The 23,929-nt window shown below is 40.5% G+C and overlaps 1 protein-coding gene across 2 annotated transcripts in view; it reads right to left on the bottom strand.

The window, feature by feature from the left end:
• SCAPER (S-phase cyclin A associated protein in the ER) overlaps window positions 1-23,929 on the bottom strand; it is a 134,119-nt gene that overhangs the window by 15,704 nt on the left and 94,486 nt on the right. For both annotated transcript variants that reach the window (XM_054077493.1, XM_054077494.1), the window contains exons 26-29: window positions 21,515-21,744; window positions 17,640-17,795; window positions 7,954-8,191; window positions 4,764-4,913 (exon numbers count right to left, since the gene is read on the bottom strand). In XM_054077493.1, coding sequence (XP_053933468.1) covers window positions 4,764-4,913; window positions 7,954-8,191; window positions 17,640-17,795; window positions 21,515-21,744 — 774 coding nt within the window. The remainder of the gene's footprint in view (window positions 1-4,763; window positions 4,914-7,953; window positions 8,192-17,639; window positions 17,796-21,514; window positions 21,745-23,929) is intronic.

The raw sequence follows: 23,929 nt of genomic DNA, 5'->3' as shown, positions 1-23,929 counted from the left end.
GCTTTCTTTGTGCTGGCAATGAGCCAGAAATGTCATGATCCATTCCGACCCGGCTCTACCACACAATATTTTAATGTCTTTGAACATTATCTTCATGATTGTGATACTGCTGTGTGACGTTTTGTATTTTTGAGACAGGAGCAATTCCTCTCCCAGAATTTCCCAGTGCCTTATCCCTCTAACCGGAGGTAGCCAGTGGGCCGTGTGTTTTGCGATACATTTTCCACATCCATACAGCAAGGAGAAATGTCTAATGAGTGAACGATACTATTAAATCTAATTCCACGTGCTTCTATTTTCAACATGTGAATTATTAGATATTAACGTTTCAATGATTTATCAGTTTACAGCAAGAACAATGCACTGCTCTTACGGACACAGTGCCTAGGGATAAAAGATTTGGAGTGACAGAGAAATCCGTTAGACTTGCAACTGGAAGACCAACTTTTGTGGGTGAAATCCCCTCTTCAAGGACATGTGGTTTGTGTATCCAAATTTTTCCAATTGCACTGGTTATTCTAAGTTTTTACTTCTATTTACAAACCCTAATTTTATAATTAAGTTTTTAAAAGCTGCAAAGACTTTTCCCGAGCTCTTTTCGCAGGCATTTTGTTTTGCAATCATCATATGCTTTAGTTTGACAATTTAGAATTATACAGTTCTGTATTCTAAAATCCCCCAAGGTAGTGAGGTTCTTCTAGAGCTCTCTACACAGAGTGTTGTGAGGACTGCAAGAACAAGAGCTATTTTCATTTAAATAAATGCACAGCAGACAAATGAGCAATTTGTTCTTTCGGAGCCTGTCAGGCAAGATCCTGAGTCTGAGCATTTGATTTGTGAAGACTTTTCAAATGAAAAATATTCACTAACTGCAATGAATATGGAAAGATTTTTATTCCCAGTACAGCAATGTGAAAGAAGCCAAATCATCTGTCATTCATGTTAATTTAATTATGTGGCCAAATTTAATTATCCAATATAATATGCAAATGACCCGAGTTGACAGCACATGCTAATTATATTTATTATAATAATTGAATCAAACAATGAAAAGGAATAAAAGTGTAATGAAATAGAATGATATTTTTAATTAACAGGAACATTTTAATTAGAAACTGTAATCCCACAGTCTAATATAGTATGATTGGCTTATTCAAAGATTGGACATTATTTTTATTATGCAGTTTAGTTTTACGCGTCTGCCCTTAGTATCATGGGACCTGTTTTTGTATGTTAATAGATTAAACGGTGGCCAAAAAAAGAGAATCAGTTGCCTTGATCACACCTCATGCAAAGCAGCTGCCAAGTAAAGCTGAGCTCCGCTACGGCACAATTACAGAATCCCGTCTCATGAAACGCAGGCTGGATAACCCTGTAGTAAACAAAGGTTCACGTGCCGATACAAAACAGACAGTGCAGTTTAGGCTTGACTAATGACGTTAAAGCATCTAAAATAGTAAAGAAACACTCTCCCCTTTTTGAAATTTTCGCTTTCATAACTGATTTATTTCTTCAGTGACAGCAGCTGCCCCGAAAAAGCTTTCTGAATGTTGAAACAAAATACGACAAAAGGAAAGGAATATTACCAATATATTATATGTGGGCAGAGTCAGCAGAATCATAGGCTTTTTAAAATAAACAGAGCAAGCACTATCAAAACACTTAGGAATGTGTCCCTCAGGAATCCATTGTCCTCCCTGCTCCTCGACAGGACCGCTTGGGCCTGGCCCAAAAGCCATCCATGGTGAAAACGCTAACTGGGAGCCCAGCCACCGTCTCTGCGGGTGTGCAGGACCCACCGCGGGGCCCTCCTCTTATTTGGGGCTGCTGGAAATGGCAGAAATACCAATCTGGAAACTACACTGGAGAAAAGAACTTGCCTTTTTAATTTGCCACACAAGTTATTATAAAGACTTTTACAGAGAGCGCAATAAAGCCAGACAAACCTATATTCCATTAAACAGCTGGCACGTGATGCTCTTGGAAGATTTTCTTCCATGAATGAGAAATATTTAGGAAATTGCCCTTTTATTATTTTGACTGCATAGCGGTAATAATTCACTTATTTAAATCACAGTACTACTACAGGAGGTCAATGCTGAGGTTGACAGGCTGTAAAATTTCCTTTTTAGAAATCTATCTGTTCTCCAAACTGGGAAACTGTGAATTTTTGAATAATCAATGCCTTTTTCTCTTCCAGTACGCTGGTTTGGATATTTATCAGTTGATGGGAGTAGACAAAGGAATCGCAAAAGGCACACCAAAACCTCCAAACAACTATTTGTTCTTTTTTTTTTTTTTGAGAGTTGAAAGGACTGAAAACATACAAAGGTTTGTAATACCAGATAGAAATTTAGAGAGGAAAAGACTTATTTAAACTACAAACATGACAAAATAAATGTGCATTTGACTGCAAGAATAATGTGAATCTGCTGTGAAATACGTCAGTTATTGACTCCTTTAAAGTTTGTTCAAATACTAAATCAAAAGAGCTACCAGGCTCTATGGAAATGTGTTTTCATAGCTCATCTGGTGTTTCTATTTTTATTATGCAGTTCTTTCCAGGAGTTCAAGCCTACTATTTAAAAGCTTTCACTGTGAGACCGATTTTTTATTTTTAGTAGGACTCTGCAGATGATCAACAACGAAAGGATTGCAAACTCATAACATAATATAAAATTAAACCCTAACTGAGTGAATAGAGAGCCCTTCCCTTTATTGGAAGTCAAAACACTAACTGCACCTGAAAATCAAGACGGTAACTGCCTGCCTAGTGAGGAAAGGAAAAATCTTGCCTTTTACTAAAAATGCCCTTCCCTGCACTTCACGAGTACCTGAGTGAGCAATGATTCCATTTTTCAAAATGATTTTTTTAAACAAGAAAAAGCCAAACCAAAACGCCACTTCCTCAGTTAAAAGGCTCTCAAATAGGAATATCAGAAACTAAATAAAACGTTAAGCACCTCATGACATGTCTTGAGATAGCACGCCGAAGCAAACCACCCTGAGACTGCTTTCAGTCCCTGACAAGTACTACCACACTGCGATTAAACCTGCCTCGCGGAGCTGCAGGAGCCACCGTTTAATCCTGAAAATGGACTCCGTTTGGGGCAGAGCGGTGATGGCTCACGACCTCAAGGCCAAGGGCACACGCTGAAGCCCCCGAGCCCCCGCAGAACCCCCAGCAGGGAAGCACGCCCACACACAATGCGTTTCGCACGTACTTACTCTCTGGACTGCGTAGGGCAGCTGCCAGAGCCAGCTGCTGCCATGGCACCGTGCCTGCTCGCCACGGCCGGACCTTCGCCCCCCGGCACGAGCGCGGCACAGTGACAGGTACTACCGACCACTCTAGACAGCGCTGGTAGGAAATCCCTCTTCTGCGCTATTCCTGGCACATTTATAGTTGGAAGTCCTCTGTGCAATGAATCACATCTGTTTATACTTGTGTGCCAGAAAAGACTTTTTTAAACTGCACAGAAAAGACAACATTGTTTGCTGGCACTTCTGGATGCCAACGCGAGCCGTTGCGTAGCAGTGGGAGTCAGAAAATGGTAGCAATATCACATGGATTTTCAAAATGACCGTGTTAAGAAGTTGCTCACAGTTAGCTCCAGACCCTGAGTGGGAGTTGGTTGCACAGGGTAGGAAGGCTGCAGGATCCTCCCGCTGTCTATGGCCAAAGCCACAGAAACATTTCTGTATAATTATGTGATATAATTACACAATATTTCTGACAGCATTGTCAGCTTCAAGATTTCATAATGTTCCAATTATAGCCAACAACTGTAAGAGGGTTATCAGACAGCTTTTCTTTAAACCTTAGCTGACAAGGTGTAACACTTCTTTTTTCTGCTTTTCAGCCTAACTTAGGGCACTAAGCTCTTCGTCCCAAATCTCCACCCCAAAAGCCAAACAAAACCAGGAACCAGATGTCCCAAGTATGGACAAAGGACAAAACAAGTTGATTTACAAAATACAGTATTCAGCTGAATCATACCAAAGATCTGGGCACCATAACACCGTTTCTACACATCCAGTCAGGTTCATATACTCAAAAATGAAGAGCCAGTGCCAGCTGCTGCCCTGCTCAATCCACCCTGAGACGCTACATACAAGCTGAGGGAATCTGGGAATTTAAGACTAAAATATTCAAAACAGTTTTGAAGTTTTGTATCCAAGTTATTTTAAAAGCTAGTATGAGAGGCCATAGAGTCCACGGACACAAACGGACAACAAGCAAGGAAGCTAAAGGGGAATTTCCACTGTTTGTTTGACAGAGTATTTGGTTTACTACTAAAAAGACGCAAGGAAAAGAATGGCTTAAACCTAAATGATTACCCTGGCTCCCAGGAAGATGGGTACCTTGGCATGTGAGGACAGGTCTCCACGGCAGACTAGCTTTGCTGGCTTTCAAAAGGTTTACTGGGTACTACCACCATCTGATCCAACTAACACGAAGTTAACTTGGAACTAAAAATATCCCTTGCTAAGGACATGCTGGCAGTGAGTACGGCTAGTTAAAATCAGTGCAATCTCAGCACCATCGTCTCCATAAGAACATAAAGTTTGCTTATGCCCATGTAAAATTACTGCTTTTGTGTTAAGATGCAATTTCAACTTCTCTTTCACAATCACATGGATTTGTGCTCATAGGAATCCCAAGCGCTTCAAAAACAACAGCGAGGGGATTAGTTTTCTTGAGGGATCCATGACTAAACGTGTACTTGATAACTTCTGATCCCATTTTCCATTTGCCTTACCTGGTTATCTGTGTTGTTTACAGTAAAATAGCCCACACAAATAATGACTTCGTGCAGCAATCCTTCACAGGTATGCTGGGAACAGTACCACAGCAGAGAGCTGATAATGTGCCGGAATGCAAGGGACAGTCCTTCAGCACCCACAATAGACTGAAAAAAAGGCAAGAAACAGAAATTACAGTCTAGCAGCCTGTTATAGAAATTGTGTGAATTACATGTATCACATCAGTTGTGCCCTTCTGGGTTTTTTTTTGCCAAGTACAGACTGTGTTCTTTTTTGTGACGACTTTGGAGGACAGAATCGGCTCTCTTCTTTCAGTAACTTGTCATTCACAACTAGACTACAACATTAAAAGTCACAAAAATAAGGAAACATTCGACTTGTAAAGGGCAGGACAAATCTGATTCTGCTTAGTTGGCATTCAGTGCAGCGTTTGGTTGACCGTTTCATTTGACACACATTACATGTTCCAGGAAAACTTAATGCTACTAATATTTCTTAGTAGTAAGCAAAAGAAACCAAACCATCTTCATTTCTGCAAGAGAGCAAAATGCATTTCTCATTAATAACTCGTGCTTTGAATGGAAGACAAAGATTAATAACAAATAATGACTTTTCAAACATTAAAAGAAGTTAGAAACATCCAAAAGGAAAGAATGCTCAGCTGCAAAGCTTCTTGGGAAGCTTTTTAAAAGTAGGCAAATTGCTGTAATGTGGAGATTCCGAATCAGATTTTATCTGTGAAGCCTACAGCCTCTATTTAATAAACATGTCAAGCAGACAGAGCGACACAAGGTCAAAGGGGAAAACCACAGCACAAGGAATGAGCGGGACGGTCTACTAACTCTAATGAAACTGCAGTGCAGGCCTGGGAGAAAACCTCTTGCACTTGTGAGTTGTCTTCATTTTATACCTTGCAGCCCGTGTTAAGTACATGTACATAAACCCCTGTTGGTGGTACAGTTCAGTTTTAGCATACTCCAAATCTACCCAGCAAAGGGAGAACCCTTGACAATTAAACCAGACTCAGCTGTGGTTCCATCCTGAACCTGAAGCGTTCTGTTAAGTTGGTTTATTTTCAAAATTCAACGCACAATACAGCCACCATTTACTGCTTTACATCATGTAAATGCCATGTTCTCAGGTCCACCCTTATTTAATTAGTGCTGTCCACGCACGCTGTGACCTAGCACTCTGGGTTTAACCTTTCCTGATAACAACAGGTCAAAGGGCACCTGAGTTTGTGTATAAAAGTTAAACTAATTTTTCAAGAAAACTATGCTTCCTTTTTAGCCAGAATTAATATCAGCCCAGGATCCTGTGTTGTTTCTCACTACCTTCTTTCAATTGTTTAGACTGTCAAATTAAATGAAATATATACTCGCGAGCCATCTGTGCTAATACAAACTCTAGAATACCAGACCTCTTCTGTTAATCAAAAAACCCTATTCTATAGTCCTACTATTGCGTGATAAAACTGTTCTTTAGAGATAATCATCAGACAGCACATAAATATGCCTTTTCCCCCTGCAGTCTGCTAGCCTGCTGTGTCCCACGGGCTGCGGATGTATAGCGAGCTGCCTTTGCTCTGTGTCAGTTAACCACCAGAAAGGAATCACACGAAGTCATGGAAAGGGGGAACTGCTGAGACTACTATGAAAGTGTGTCCGTCCATCACAAACATTGCACCTACAACAGAGGAACAGAACTAAGCAGATGCTTCCCAAGCGGAGCCCTGCATTGATGAATAGAATATAATAACCCACACTGGGTGGTTTTCCACCTCCCTTTCTGCTATAATTACTATTCCGCAACAATTTTATGCGGAATGGATGAGTGCAGACCAGAGGGTTTGGGGATTAATCCTGAGGGTTTGCTATAAACACCCAGGTACAACGGTAGCTGCAGGGGGAGAAACACGGGCAGCATTCACAGTGGTTTTCGAGATATTAGGAGCAGCTCCTTGGGCAGCGGGGTTTGCTGCAGCCCCCCCACCAGCAGAAGCCGTCCCAGTCCATGTCGTACTCGCTGGGATATACCTGTTAACACCCACAGCAACAAATACACACCTGCTCTCAGGCCAAGAACCACCCAACAAGCTGTAGAAGAGAACTGCTTCGATACACCTTGATTTACGGAAAGAAGTGGGAGTTAATGGTGTGTGTAAGGGTTATTCTACTTGAAACTCCAATAAATATGCTGTCTCTGTGATGTAAAAACCCACTGCCCCGACCAGGCTGGATCCTGCAGCTACACAGATCAGGGTTGCTACATGCAAATTGCTTGTTGCTGTTGTCAGAGGTACCAAATGTACTAAAAATCAGAGACAAGAAGCATGAACTGAAGGAGACGTACCTTATACTGAATTCTTTACTCACGCAAAGCTCTTGCTGAGTTTAATGCATTTCAGATGGAGTGTGTGGCACAACTTATATACAAATTACACATTAAATGAAACAGAAATCTGTTCTGATGAATTGTGCAAGACTGATGTTGCTAAACGTGTTTTGCAAAGCAATGCTTTTTGACAGGTGTTTTACATTAACAGCACGACAGCCTTGCCAATTTATCTGAGCAGTACGCTGGTATTTGTATTTTGTTTGTATGGCAAAATGATTCATATACCCTGGAAAACCTATTTGCCAGAGAGGGTGCGAAAAGACTTATCTTGTTAAGACTCAACATGTGTGAGGTTTTTTTGTGAATAAAAATATTGAAAAGTTGTATTTCTAGGTTTTTGGTGAATAAAATTTAACTTGGGTAAAATAAGTTGGCACTAAGCGATTTTCAGTTTCAGTTGTAAAATCTTAATGCAAATGGCCACTGAAAGCACTGAAAAATGTAAATTGTGGTTATAATATAAGCCAGACCTTTCACGTTAGAAAAACTGTTATTTCATGCTTTTGACCAATATTTTTTTTTATGTTAAAGTACTATGCTAAAAGTGAGGTTTTTTTGAACAGAAGTAATGGATGGGATTCAACATTTTGTACAGTCCAAATTTTCACTCCCTTTGCCATCGCTATACAGTGGAAACAACAACAATGAGCAGTTTTAAGCATGAAAAGAACTTAAACAATGAATTGTGAAAGTTCCTTTAATAACGAAGATCTTAAAGACAAAACTCTGTCCCAAAGTATATGCAATAATTAACATTTTCACACTAAGAAGTTGTAAAACATCTGTTACCTGGAAGGCAGGCAGATCCAGAACAGCGAAGCTATTGAAGAAACGTAAACTCTGAATGGCGACCTGGATCGTGTTTGCTGCGTAGCTGTCTTTAGGACTGGCTGTGTTTGGATCGGAAATGGTCCCGTGGAAAAGAACACAGTACAGCATGTGCAAGACTCCAACTAGATCGGTGGACTGCAGAACGGCCGTTAGTCCTGTGGGGTCCTGACGTGAATTGTCAAATATGTTCCCAGACCTGTCAGAGAAACATTGAGCTGCTGAGGAGGAGACCAGCGCGAGGGGAGAACGCCTGCCCAGGGTGCAGTACTTCTATGTTAGAAAAGCAATAAATTGCTACAAAGGAAAACCCTGATGCCTAATGTGTCAAGAAACCACAACATTTCCAGAAAATGCTTTCAATAACGTGGCCACCGTCCCACGCTCTCTTTAACTGCGGCACAGCTGTATAGTTAAATATCGCTCCGCACATACTGGTGTCTTTGGGTTCACTATACCAGAGCAGGACCTCGCAGAAAGTCGACAGCTTTAGAGTTGGAAGCCTGGGGGCACTTTCAGGGGCTCCATGCAAGCTCTGTCTCAGGTCAGTAGCCTACATCCAACTTTCTTTCTTGCAGCAGCAGCCAGCGGAGATGGGAGAACTCCCTCGAGCCTCCAACGGCCGCAGTGATGGGCTGCAGGCACCAGAACAAACTGCCTACCTCAGTAGCAAAACAAGTTACTCGGACCAGATGATCTTAATCAAATAGTTCTGCAGGAGTTCAAGAACGAAGTGGTTGAACAGTTAACAAAACACACTGCTACTTATTTCAGTCAGAAATTATTATGGGAGACTGTTGGGCAGCAAAGCATAAATAAATATGAAATACTCAAGAGAAACCAGCCCGGCTCCTGCAGATGGAAATGAGGTTTCTTGGGTATCTTTTGGGTATGTATGTACAATATGTACAATAATGGAGAAGGTTTTCGGGTCTCTAGGGTATCAGGACAGGCAGGCAAGTAAGTCAGGATGCCCTTTCCTGCCTCACATTCAAACTTTCATAACCCCACCATGACTTATACTGTTTATCATTTTTCACGTGATCAGTCACCCAGAGATGATGCAGGGCAGTCATTACTAAGGACGTCTAAGATTGTCACTACTTAAAGGGTTAAATGATGTGTGGAAGGCAGGCAAATAAAGAATAAAACACACAAAACAATTCCACAAGTTGTATATACGGGGTCTCAATTCAAACCTACCCTGTAAATCACCTGCACTTCACTATGGAAATACATTTGGTCTATACTGGCAATCAGATGAAACAGCAAAATATTAAGATACAGTGAACAGTAACACTGAATAAAGTACCTCAAAATCTGGTCTTTACCTCATCTACTATGCTTCCATCTTAAAATAAAAAAGCAGAAAAGAAGAAAGAACTGTCAGTTTCGAAGAGACTACAAAGATTGATTCTTTATATTATTTTTTATAATGGAAGGAAAATACAGTGGGAAATATGAGAAAATGTTATAAAAGGACAAATTGGATATGGGTACCTTTCCCTTTTGTAACAATTAAAAGCAAAGGAGATGGGAAAGCAGTGGAAACAATGACCAACTTCTAAAACAATCTCAGCTGAATACCGAAACAACTGGCTGCTCAGAGTGCTCGGAATATTCCTGTTGGCCAGAATCAGTAAGCAGCTTTGCCTTGAGTAGAACAGCTCTAGATGATCTTTTCAGTAGCTGCACCAGAAGCACCTTGACCTTGCACCACTCGCCCTGCTCCGGCGCAGGTGCCGACCCCGACCCAGCCGGGCTGACTAACGCCGCTTTTTATGATACAGACAATTGTCTTCAAGGGGTTGACTAAACCACTCCGTGTGCTCTCATCTCTACCTTTAGCAAGCAGTTGCTCAGAGGACTCCTGCTCTTTATCAGTTAGATCACACATGTAAGGAATGATCTTATCTGAAATAGGCATCTACAGGTACCATTTCTTTCCAAGTTTTCTGTATACAGACTGTGGTGTTCAACGCTACTGAAAAAGCTTCTAAGCACGGCATCCTCTGCTGCTGCCTCGAGGATTCATGCCCAGCTCCTATTTCAGCGATCTCTATGCTGTACAAAAAGCACAGGAGACTGCATAATTACTTCACAAATCTTTAAAAGAAGCAAGCAGATCTTTAGTTAAGACACAGTAAGAACAAAAGCAATGTAGCTGTGCCTATTTTCCAGTACCTGTGCTGTTACACAAGCGAATCCATTACCTGCAGTCACCACCGGACCTGCGCTACCAGTCTGGCGAGCGTTTGTAGAGTCAGCTGGAGACAAAGGTGTCCAAGTTTGTTGTACGGGTTCCAAAAATGGGGTGTTTGTTTAACCCTGTGATAGCCAATTGAACTCCTGACAGTCCTTAAAGAAACTGTGCCACAAAACCAGCCGTGCCAGCACTTCGGAAGGCCACCGGCACAGGATTCTCTCAAAATACATGTAATAACGCTCAAAAGATAAGCTGAAGTAAATAAAAAGGATTATTAAAAACTTGATGCCACTTACCTGCTTCAAAAGCAGAACCACAAACATTCAGCTGGTGGTTTTTAACACTCATAATGACCCTAACATTTACTCTACATGGAATAAAGAAAGTGGAAAAAATAGAGTTCTAAGTCTGTTTTGGGTGGGGCTATGCTGCACAACCATTTATGGCATTACTTTCCCTTTCCCTATGCCTGGAACCCGCGCCCAAAATCTTTATTTCTAAGCCCTGTGGTCTTTGAATGAGTGTGTTTGACTGGAGTCAGCAGAGACACTTCCTGACCCATCACCTGCTCCTGCCAGCTGTGTCTCGAGGCAGATTCCTGCTGCAGTTTCAAGTCGTGTTGGCGAGCGAGCCTGGCTGCAAGCGAGGAGCCAGCTTGGATGGCTGCACGAGAAGGGCGAGCTAACAGCTCTGGGACTGCCATCGTTACTACTTTGGTTTGCGTGTCTGTGGACTTCTCAATATTCCTCGCTTTAAAACAGCTTCCGATGCCATTCCTCACTTGAAAACAGCTTTACTTTGCAGCATGCAGTAGCCAAACTGCGCTGTCACTGAACTCCACTCAAGAAACCAGACTGTTTATTTCCACAGGATCACATGAGAGCACAACTCCTTTTGCCAACCAATATTTCTTAATTTCAATCTTCGTTTTTTCAACAGTAGACAACAGAATAAACCACTTATGATCAAACGATAACCCCAAATTAATTACTGCATATGATACCTCACCAAATTTCTGGTGTCTGTATGTGATGAGAAGATTGACCAATTTTACTAAAGGTTAAAGTTAACTTGCTTTCAACTCTCACTCCATCATTATTTTTAAACAATTCCATATGAAAAAGCTTACATTGCTGGATGAAATCCCTTTACCATTTTGTGCTGCTCTGGAGCAGTGAATGAATCAAAATATACATAAAAAAGTCAATTGTAAAATAACTCAAAATGCAAGCATTATTATTTTTTTTTTTTCACAGAAAAGACCACGAATTTTAAAGTTCTACCATAGGACAAAGCTGTTAAAAGAAAACCCCAGAAGATCTGTCTGTTAGGTTTGGCAGATTGCAGGAACTGTTAGAAGCATTTATTTTTGATGTCGCGCGTGCTACAGTTAATGTGTATATGAACACGCCCCTGGCTCCTCTTGGTTTTAACTGTCAGTTATAATCACTTTAAGCCTAAATGTTCACCATAAAAAGGTAAAAGACTTTATTCATACTGGTTGTGGGCTTTAAAGGAGAATAAAGGAGAATATATACGAGATGTTGGAAAACAAAGCATGGACCTCTGCACAGGCTGCTTTGAGTGACTTTGGTCAAGCCTATACGACAGAGTTCACTCATTTATCAGATTTTGAGTCCATCCCATAGATAAAGCCAGTGCTGTCAGGACACCGACTGCAGTACAAAAGCTATAAACCCCCCAACAGCCTAAGATGACAACCCCCTACAAGAAACTAAGGTTTTACCTAACTGAAGTTAAGGGAGGAGATTCCTACAGACATACCTCCTTTTAATTCTCCTAATAAGCAGCTTAGTCTGTGTCTGTAACGGCTGCCAAAGTACAACAGTCAGTACGGACAAACCGCTTCCATTAATCACGGAAGGGAAGCGAGACTTACGGGATATTTTATATTGGCTTATGCAACTGGGAAACAGATAGGCTTGCAAAACTTTACCAAGTCTCTATATTTAACACAGAGAAACAGGCAAGTATTTATATTATGGGCAAATAACTTGCAAGACCTTAAAAAGGAAAGTTTAATGAAATGCAGGGAATTTTCATTACGGGTTGCCATTATGATTTTCAGCTTCTGCCATTAAGGAGTCTCAGGAATTGGTACAGGGTTTATGACTTACAAAAGAGGCTTAAGAATTTAAAAATGTGCATATATTCATCATAGGAAGAACCCGATACTGAACAGTGGTAATTCACTGCTTAAAATACACCACTATTTATTAAAAACAGGAATTCAATACAGCTTGATGAGAAACAGCATACGCCGCAGAACAAGTAAAACTAAAATTTCTCCAAGCTTCAATATGAGCAAACTGTTTATATCTGAAAAGATATTGTTTTAAAAACTGACTGAGCTAACAGGCAGACAAGCCTCTCTAAGGGTATACATTATAATGTTTGTATATTTGAAATATATACCCTTGATTAAAAACACGGAGCCAAATGGAAACATGAGTTTTCCAAAGGCTTAGAATATAAGCTGTTTTTTTATTATTAGGATTTGAATGCTATCATCTGCACTTTCTGCTTCTGAATTATTTTATTTAGAAAGAGATGTCAAAATAAAGAGGCAAAATAATAGAAGTAGATAAAGAAGTATTTAACACCTGTCAGACCTTGTTATAATTCCCACTGCCAAGCTAGGAATCGCAGCATTGCGTAAAAGCGCCAATTTGAAACCTTTTGGAAATTTCACGAACAGGTTTTAGTTTACAACGCTTGCCGGGTCTGCTGACCCTTGGACGTGGTGAGAAGCACAACCAGCGTTTGGGCAGCCTCGCGTCTGATTCAACATCCAGCAGCCAAACCAGACATTATCTTAATTACTGTAATAAAACTGAAAATGAGTCGGCCCCCTTTCCTGCGTATCTGCGACACGGCAGTCGCTATTTTCCTGGAGCAAACCCTGCATAGCTGCAGCTTTCCAGCACTGCAGCCTGTAATCCACAGCTTCATTAGCTGCTGACACAGATTTATATGTGTTCCACTACTGGTCTGAGATAACATACACAGGAACAATTTAGCTACTGTACTGCCGTGCCGCTGCCCCAGATGGATGGGGGCGCCGCGGCCGGTTCTTACAGCAAGGAAAGAGCTCAATTTTGAAAAAGCTGATGTCTCAAGAAGCTACATGATTTGAGGGGCCAATATTTGCCATATTCTCCTTATGCACAGCTCACTCTCTTGGTGTCTGCGCTCTTGCTAGTCCGCTCTACTGCTCCTGCAGAGAACGCTCTTCTTTAGTGGTTAACCCTTGCGCTGCCCTACTGCTGCCCTGTTCCTCCTGCTGTTTGCATTAATCCCGTGGTTTAATTTCTTCATTCACAGTTCCTACGCATGACTAGATTTGTCTTCTGGGAGTTCCATTAATTCTTAACTTGCATTTTGACCTCACACTCAGCAGCGTGGTGCAGGGTGGGCTCCAACGCCAAGATACGCTTGGGTACAAGTACCAGCAGATACCACTCATGGGCCAACGTGAAATAAGGCGCTACCAACAGTCCTCCACAGAACAACAGCTAAATTTCTTGGATAGAAATCTTACTTCCAGAGGGACGCAGATCTGCTGAATGCTGGGCAGCACAGGAACATAAACAAGATCCTTGGTGTGCTGAAGAAGGACTTGCCGTATATTTTCCTACAGTCTTTGCTTCTGGTTTTAGGGAAGGGTGAGCTGGGGCAGTGTGCCCATATTTTTATTAACACTCCATGCCTGTTCATTGTTTTCTGTCTTGTGTTTACAAGCCAAGCATGCTCCATATGTGTATTCAGGACTCAAGGGCCCCAAACAGGCCCTGTATCTCTCACAGTCACAATAATAAACTCTGGAAAACAAAGCTATCATCCCGAACATTGCTACCGGACATCTGGATTGGGAACAAATTGCAAGACAGATTTATGTGACTATATAAACCGCTGTTATTCTGTTTAAAGACTATTTAATATTTTGCTTTATTTCAGGTTAATAAAAATGTCTCTGTTTTCAATTCTGGCTGCTGTTACTCTTAATGGTGAGCAAAACACAGTTAAGCGTTATCATGGCCACAATTTCCAAGCCTCGGGATCAAATGTCAGGTTCATCTTTTGCTCAGCAGAGGTAGCTCAGTATTAAGATGTGCTGCATTTTATGATTTCGCACTACATGCAATAAGGGGCAACACCCCATTTTCAGCTCTCATACACTTCTTTTCTTAACTCATCAGGGAGAAAGGAGCTCCTGCCTCCACTGCTAGCAGTGGATGCAACGCAGCTGATGAAAAATGGGACGTCCAGTTGGAAGTCTGAAGTCACCCTCTCTGATTCTCACCGTATAACAGATGAGGGCATAAAAGCTACCAAAACATGGTTCACGTGGGGCTATAAGTTATTCATGTTTTCAACAAATGATCTTTAATACGTAGTACACAGTGTTTGGAAAATGTGTTATTAGACCCACAGCAACTCTTCCAATTAAAAGAATCAATCTAGCATTTATTAGCCAGTACCAAAAATGACCATTTGAGAAGTAAGATCAATATCAAAGTTAAATCTTTTTAAAGACCATTCGTGAAAAGAAAATCCCTCTCATATAAGAAGATACGTTTATAACATACGTTCAGAATGGATTCCTTCATTTCAATAACTTTTTATGATGTTAAAAATTGAGAATCCTCCAATTTATGTTTCTACATTAGTAAGACTTCCCTTTATTGTATCTAACCCCATGAATTTGTACTTCTTTTCAAAGTCTACTTGGGAATAAAAAAACGTATTATTAGTTTATATCTTAAAATTTTATCATCCACATTCTATTAGCTCCAGACCTCATTTAATACTTAAAGCTGACATACACATCTGATACAATTTGAGTCTACTCTCTCATAATCATCACTGTTGTGACATCTTGCCTGACGCAGAGCTACGTGCAGGGAGGGACTTGACTGAGATCTCTTCCCTGCCTATAAAACTGTTTTCCAGGAACTACCTGTCCAAACAACCACTGGGTATCATTCAGAGCCTTGTTTAGAAACATTCTGCTAAATCCGGGAGTTTTATGGAATGTTCTTGTGAGGAAGACAGGAAAGTCTAGACTGACAGCTCTTCCTACACCAGAGCTCCAGGAATGGCCACACACTCTTTGTACCCACAGGAGAGGATCTCATCGTGTTTAACTTCTGGCCCTCTGGGGACATCACAGATTACAGTTGCAGTAAAGTTAACAGCTTGGTGGTGTCTGGAAGCAAAGGATCATGCAGTGCTGGGCCGTTTTTAGCCCATGAAGCATTGCATTGCTGCAGGCACTGCAGATGGCTTTAGAGCCCCAGTGGGGTCCTGGTGTGTTAGCCGCCCAGCACCCTCTGTCCTATCTGCTTCCCATTACGCCACTCAGTGGTGCAGCACGCCAAGATGTGCGTGCAAAAAGCACTGGAGAAAAAAACTTCAATGCGTTTCATATAGAATGGCAACTTGTTATGGCAAATAACAGCCTGAAATAGTTCACTCAGAAAAACCAAATAATTTTGTGCATCCACAATCACCACTGAGAGTATAAAGAAGTTCCCAACCTGGCAACATTCTATATCAGGGGATATAGCAAAAGAACAGTTTGAAATTGCTCTTGCAACAATGGCGAGAACTTGACATTATTTTGGCAAAACTTCTTTTCACAGCCTAGTGCCAGAGCACCGGTAATCCTTACTCGACTCTTTTCCTCTCAGTAACAACTTCAGAAGTATTATGATCAGAGTGGTTCGTAGCTCTGCTGTACAGAGGAGTGCAACACGGCATGTTTGCTTGATGCTCAAGCCTGTATCAGCTGAGAAGGAGAAGGAGCTCTGCTGGATTCCAACTGAACAGGCTGCACTGCCTCCTGCTACTCTTCACCACCAATCAAACGGGCACCTGCAGTTCTCTCAGAGAGGCCACCTTTGTGCTGCAGATCATGTATCACACAACATCTGCTACTGCATTGTGACATATTTAAGAATTGAGATAAATTTGAGCTGTTTCTGCCACTTTAATCTGTGTCTGGCAATACCTTTTTACATTTAAATCCCCTTGAATATTAAGAACTTCTGTATCATGACAGAGTTACACTGGGCATTCACTTCCTAAGTGAGAGCGGGCTCAAGTGAAGAAAGACATTGAATTTAAACTGACCTTCTAATGAGCTACACCAAAGCTTTTGATCTAAAAGTGAAAGGAAATAGTTTTGATATCTCCAGTGAACAATCCAGCCTAGAAACTGAGAATCAGCATCTTTGGATAAAATCCAAAGCATTGCTGTTAGATGCAAGTAGCAGGATCTTCTTCACTTCAGTTATGCTTCTTGGTGTAACTGTTAAGAAAAACACTCAAACCCCCAAAATTATTCTTCTGCTACAAACGACAGATATTCTTGAAGGAAGCACTTGCACAGCGGTGTTATTGCAGGGTGCAAAGATCTCTATTATTTGGGTGAAGCATGCGCCTGCTTCAGAAATAGCAAGTATTATATTACTCTCTTTTGTAGCTAGAACTATTATTCCACTAAGAGAAGAGTGATCTTTTTTGGTTTTTTAGTACGCATTTGACTTTTGGCAGTGCTGTCCTGGAATGTAAAAATTCAAGTTGGCAGCTTTCAGAAAAGGGAATTTCAATAAGTTGGGATGGTCTCTTTGGGCTCATATTTCTTGTGTATTTCTTTTTCCATGTGCCTGTGTACCTAGGCTACCAGCAACAGTTCTCACCTACAGCTTTGTTTCTTATCCTACGTTTTATTAACTCCGTTTTTTTTTGTAACCCAAGCACTAGGAATGCATTGTAAAGTCAGCTTTATCTTTTACCAAAATAAGTAACAATGTGAACGGTGGTGGGTTTCACTATGTGCGCCCTAAAGCTCTGCAATGTTGACTCGCAGAGTGTCAAGCTGTCCAGATTTGCTGGACACATACCCCATGCTCACTCCCAAGAACCCTGGGTAGGTTGTGATAACAAACATTTTTCATTAGAAAATTCCCTGACAGATCTAGTAATACTTTTCCATACAGAAAATAGAATCCCCTTACTGACAGTGATATTTTAAAGAACAGGAGCTGAATTAGGCTGCTCTAAAGACAAATCAATTAAGAGTTGATTTTAGCTGATAATAAAAAACCTTTTGAGGTCCTCAGGCCTGGATGGTTAAAATTAGCAGTGACAAAACCCTCTCTGTAATGATGAGTAACGGAGATAAAGTTTGCAATTCTGATAAATGACTTACAAGAATTAAGACTCAGTGCAGGTAACCAATTACAGCTCAATGGTGAAAGGGTGAGCAGTGAATTCCCTGCGCTGTTTCTTTACCGGTTCTTACCGCATGACTACGAGCAGTTCTGTTGAACAGCCTCGTCACAAAGCTCACTTCCATGGATGTGGTGCTGCTGCCTGATGAACAAACCAGAGGTGACAGGTGACGTGCACCTACCTTCCATTGACAGCAAGGCACAGTTGACATATTCCATGTAACACCGCTGTGGCATTCTGTAGAAAAGTTGCTATTTTAGGATTCTCATCAACAGGGCCTTGGACGGAGAGGAAACAGCAGCACAGCTTGTCTATCAGTCCAATGTTCACCACGTAACTAGACACAGAGGAAAACTGGCGTTATAAACATAGTGCCACGCCTGGTTTAGTAACTTTGCAAGGCAAGTAATTTCTGCTTCTCTACTATCCAACCATGCAAAATGCACATTGTGATTTCTTAAATACTCTTTCTGAAAGGGTTCAACAAAACAATTCAAATTACAATAACTTCAGATCTGGCTCTGTGCAACTGTCAGTAGTTTCTGTTAGGAGAGCTGCGTGTCATAGGATAAATGGTATTGTACTCTACAAGAAAGATGAGAGTAAATATTTATTTTACCATACTCCTAGAAAGACAATGGAATTTCACCATAGTTAAATGATTTATAATAATCTTGATAGCTCTGCAACAGCACAATTTCTCTTTAGCATGAAGCGATAAACTTTGTAGAACACACTAATTCAAGAAGACAATGATATTCCCCAGATACCATTTTATTGCAACACATAGATCATAACTACTGCCCAGTTGTTGGGTTTTTTCCTTTTTAAAATATAGGTAAGAGTTAAGAGACTAATAAAACATGCAGGTAACAACCTTCTACCATCACTATAGCAGGATCAGGATCAGAAAGCTCCTCAGCAGCTCACCCAAAACTCAATGAAGAGAAAACCATGCTAGTGATGGTTTGGTTTTTTTTAAAAAAAAACCTGAAAACTCCTCTGTCTTTCTTGTTCCTAGAGTAGATCAGATCATCACTGCTGAACATCAGATCACTACTGTTGAAGTTTCTTCTTTGAATTTCTAATAGATTGGAAACCTATGTCAAAAAATTTGCTGTTCATCCTTCTACCGGGATCTCTCTATCCATACCATCCTCTCTCGCACTTTAATCATTATCAACTCCACTTAATCTGTACACAGATTCATTTTTTTTTCCATGCCACTTAATGATACCACCTGGCTTCATATACTTTCTTTTTTTCTACCACAAATATTCAGCTTCTCAGACTTTACTCCATCTCAGCTGTTCAGTCTGCTGACCTATATTTCATCAGTTTCCTTCGTGGAGACAAATATCCTGCTGCAATCACCTCCTCCTTTTCTTTACTCTCTAACTCTCTTTTTAAATTACTTCTACTCAAAACCAGAACTGCTGTTACATCCCGTGCCTCTGCCTGACTTAACAGACATGGGGAACCGTTCGCAGTTGGACATCATCAGCCTATTCACTGCTTCCACACCAATAGTCCATACTAAATCCCCGTTATTAACACGACTCCACTCTACCAGCTGTTCTGCCTACTTGCTTGTCAAGTGCGCTTGTTAGAGGTCGCCTCTTTGAGTGTAGGCTCCTCGAGATGAGGACACCTTTGGCCTTATGGTTCCATAATGCCAAGACCACCCCTACTTGACAAAGCATGGAACATTTTAAATAATAATGATTCTAGTAAGTAAGTAATACTTATTAGATAACACTTGTCCCAGGTGTTGCACAAGTATTTATTAAAAATAACTATTCTTTCACATATCTTACAGTCTAGTTTTGAGAAACCAGGGACTTTTAACATCAGGGTAAAAAAAACTCTGCTTTTCAGACAGCGTTGCTGCTCAAGCACTAATCTCTCTTCAGGGCTAGCTGTTCTGCCAAGGTCTACCCTGCTGACACAAAGCTTTTGGAAGCAATGAAGGTAATTAAGAATAAAAATACACTGAATATAAAGCAAGACTCTGACTGCAGCATGAAAGGTTTTTAAAGCTGCTGAAGTATAGCAGTTAAAACCACTTAAAGATACAGGAAGGTTATTAATCGCATGCTTATTGCTCGAGTAAGTTTGATTCGTCTGTTCTATTTAGCAACACGAAAGGTTAGCAGCATTAGATTTCTTGCAGATTTTGACTTGAGCAATCCACCTGATCATCCAGGCGATAAGCACGCTCTCCCATACTAGCAGAACAATTCCAGGCACAGAGCTGGGGGACAGACACATCACAGGTACAGAGAAATGCTGAGTGCTTAAAGCCTCTCTGAAGACGGAGGGGAGGGGAAGAACTGAATAAAATACAGCTAGTACTGACAGATATTACTCACAAAAAGACACAACCCTTCTCATCAATATTCTCTTCCTCCTTCTGTAGGAACATCTCTGCAGTCTGACTGACATCTGCAAACGTGTTCCTTTGTCTCCTTCCTTCACACCCACACCTGATACAAAGCAGCTGTCCTTTTGGCAGAGAGGAAACGGGTAAGAGTTTTTGGTCACTGGGACTATTCCTTAACGGCTTCCAGAGACAATGAGGAGATGCACGAAGCACTCCCCTCCTTGAAGAACTCAGCGTATGGACAAGTGGAATGTCAAAGCACTCTAATCTGCTGCCTCCATCTCTGAGCCTTTTTACCCACGGCAGCACAGCCCCGGCACCGCGGCTGCCCGCGATACCCAGACAGGGTGTGTAGGTAATGGCTGTTTATGCATCAGGGGAGTAGCCCCAAAGAGAACAAAAAATTTCAACATTCCTCTTTCTTTCCCCATCCTCCTAAAACTCTCATTTAATCAACTCCACAAGGACATATGATACAATGACCTGAAGGTGACAGATTCTCATTAATAGAATTTGTCTGGTTTTAACTAGTTTAACATGGCCTCTCTCTATTTTTCCTAATTGCGCTATTACCTTGTCATCGTGCCTTTCATTCTCCATTTATAACCAGATCCCCTAAAGTGCCCCAGGTGAGGGACCTAGCTGGATTCTCATGTATCTCCTTATCTCACGGCTATGCCTGAGCTTGGCCCAGTCAGTGTCAGATGTCTGCTCAGCGCAAATATCAATAAGCAGACCTCCCACTCTCCCATTCATAAATGGCAAGGATACAACATCCTGAAATTTCACACTCTCTCAAAACCTGTTTGGGGAGAAGGCGGGTTACACGAGAACAATAAAGTTTTAGAGGTCACCGGTATCTATGACAACTACTTGTTTTGCTTTCCTCCTCCAGCTGTCTTTTTTGTATCCATCAGCATCATACTAGACTTTCAACCGTCTGAAGATGCTCACTGTGACACGTTTTCAGTAGCATATAATCAGAATTTCATTTCTTCAGAGGGCTGAAGATGTACTAATGACAATCTGTGTACTTTACTAGTGAAACTATACACTTTTAGGAAGTCTAATATACTGTTGGAGATATATTAGCTTCATATTAAAAATATATATTATATATTAAATACATTTACATATAAATATATTCAGGTTCAAGTGTTTTTCCCACATTTCATGCAAAAATGAGCAAAACAATGTATTATCTTTTACTCCACTGTTACAGCTCACTGAGTTACTTTGAAATTTTGCTCAAGTAATATACTCAGAAAAGAAAATCGCTGTTAAAATGAGGTTACATTATAAAAGTTGAAATCAGAATAGAGGAATTACTGGGCAACATTTATAGTAGGAAGTATATATTTTATGGCAAGCTTATCAGAATGCATGTATGATAAGCAGAAGCACACGGGCAATGGGCATAAAGTGTTGGCATAGAGACTTGAGAGTAAATAAAGAAAATATGGAAGCTGACTCCCAGGTAATGAGGACATGAAAGTGATGGAAAGTGCAAAAAAAACCAAGTCCCAAATTAAAAGATTCTTGTTTTTCTGTATCTGTCTGCAGTTTTGTGAAAAATATTTCTGTTTTAGAATAAAACATTTCAGTAGCCCTCCTGCAATTTTCTTTCTGTGTCGTAAAGAAAGTTTAGAGAATTTCATAAGGTTTTTTTTAACCTGATCAGGTCTTGGACTCTGCTGTTGAAGGCTTCCAGTAGCGATGATTTACTTTTCACTTCCTGTAATATTTTCAGCATGGCAGAGTGGTTGTTCCTATACAGGAAGCTGGAGATCAGACATCTGAAAATCACAGCAATTATCCTCAGAAGTCCTGTCGTTAAACCTTCAAACACCTGCTTATTTGCACTTCTGCCTGAAGTAGCATTATGGTCATCCGGCACACTGGCCTAAGGAAAGAGAAAAAAAGAACAACCAAGCAGAATTCAGAAAAATAATCAAAGTTTCTAGAGAAACACTTAGCAAGTTACATATGAGTTCATCAGGAGTAACAATAAAGTAAAGTATTCTCGCAGTGCTGGTGGACATTAAAGCATTTCAGATACATCAAGAGGTCTGTACCCCTTGAGCGGGTAACAGAAGCTGAAGAATAGCTCAAGTCAAACTGGTGTTTAGATAATACCTTCACATTGCAACTGCCAAATGTGTCACATGAATAAAGCCTGAACATCTCCATACCAAACATCACCTGATGACCACTGTGCTTGAAGACAAATCTATAAGCAGGATACAGGTCTGGAAGGAAATCTTCACGAAGAGTATACATTTATTTATTTATTTATTACCTTTGGTTTATTTTTTCATTTCTGCTGTCCAGGATAATTTAATGCAGCTGAAATTCTGCCCCGTTAGGATCAAACAGTAAGTGAAGTCTGCGTGTCCTGCTGTTTTCTAGGGAGAACAGTGACGGCACCGATGCATCAGCCAAGATACGGGGCTCCAAGGTAGAGTCACTGTGTGCACCAACAGAGCTCTGTGGAGGCCCTTCTGTGAGACAGTTTGAGGTTTTCAGCTCTGTGATCAGTGATCAATGGTAGCTGAAATCTTATTTTCATTCCAGGTTAAAATCATTTACACTCGGTATATGCAAGCGAGGTCAAAGAAAATCGTTCCTCCCTGTATAGGTATCAGGAGGGATTTGGTAACACTTGGTGACAAAGAACAACATGCACATTTCTTTATTATTCATTAGCTCTGAGCCTTGGGCTGGTACTTAAAACTCATTGTAATAGTCTGTTTCTGGTGAGGAGCCAAGTGAGCAAGTGAGAAGCCTTCAGCTGCTTATTCAAGTTCAATAGAAGAAATACTATTATGTTGCTCCAGTAACTTCTGGCGACTAAAACAATTCATGCCTAATGATTCTAATTGCCTGCTGAAACGGATGGATTAAGCTTCGCAATGTATAAATCAATTTAAATGTGGTGACTTTGCACTAGGAAGACCAAGCTTTAAAAACTGCTAACACATACCACTCGCTTTTTAATCCGAGATAAAATACTATATATTACTTGTTTCTTAAAAGATTAGGTAATGTTTTGCAGTAGAGTCTTCCATCTGCCGTAGTTAACAGTACTGTAAACAAATAATGACTGGTTTTGTCTTCTAGTTGAATGTACATAGAACTGTATTTTCAAAGTATACAGCCCACAGCTATGCAAGTTCATGCTTCAGTATGAAGCTTTTCTTCCTGATTTGTAAAATAAATAGATCTAGCACTCTTAATACAACCATTTATTCCAGAGGTGATTTTTTTTTCCCATTCAATTTTTGGAGAACGAGTGTGTGTGTGTGTATTAATATAAAGTGAGAAGAAATGTGGGTTTTATACTGTTTAAGCCAAAGAGGAGATAGCAGGAAATACTGTTTTACAGAAAATGGGTACATTCGAACTTAATTCCTACGTTTAATATTTCTCATTTATATGAACTGAAACGAGTGACGAAAGATCAGCTCTTTTACTGAAGATGTAATTAATGGGATAGTGTGAAAATGTGTTGAGATTTATGTTTAAAATTAATTGGGGTGCTTGCACAAGTGATGTATTACTTCGCTTGTTGATTATTATATCAAGCAAGGGGGTATGAAATCTTAAGATTTAATAGTGTAATTATGAAAGCTTTCAAGCCCTGGCTTCTTTGTGTTGATTACACAAGGAGTTAATGATATTCAGAGAAACTGTGTTTGTTGAACACAGGCTTCAGAGGAGTAAATGTTAAAACATTCTTCATCTTTACTTCTGAGGTTTAATAGGTTTAACAGTTTAACTGACACAAATCTAGAGGTATGATTATACACTTAAACTGATTTGTCAAGTCATTGCTATAAATCACAAAGGAAAATCAGGAAATATGTAATTACTGCTCAACTATTTGACACATCCAACATCTCATTCTATTTTCCCATTCACGATGCCTGCCTATGCCAGGCCTAATCAAGTCTCCCCCTTTCTTTAAACCAGTTTTTGCAGCAGAACGCTTTGAAGACCAGACTCTCAGCCCTGGTACAGTTTCAGTACAACTGATAAACCATTCAGCAGAGAACTCCCCCTGGGTAGGGATTCCCTTGCTTGTGCGC

This window comes from Cuculus canorus, chromosome 12 (genome assembly GCF_017976375.1).
Source record: "Cuculus canorus isolate bCucCan1 chromosome 12, bCucCan1.pri, whole genome shotgun sequence".
Taxonomy (NCBI): Eukaryota; Metazoa; Chordata; class Aves; order Cuculiformes; family Cuculidae; genus Cuculus; species Cuculus canorus.
Note: the sequence above shows the minus strand (reverse complement) of the source record. Positions and strands in the feature narration are given on the sequence as shown.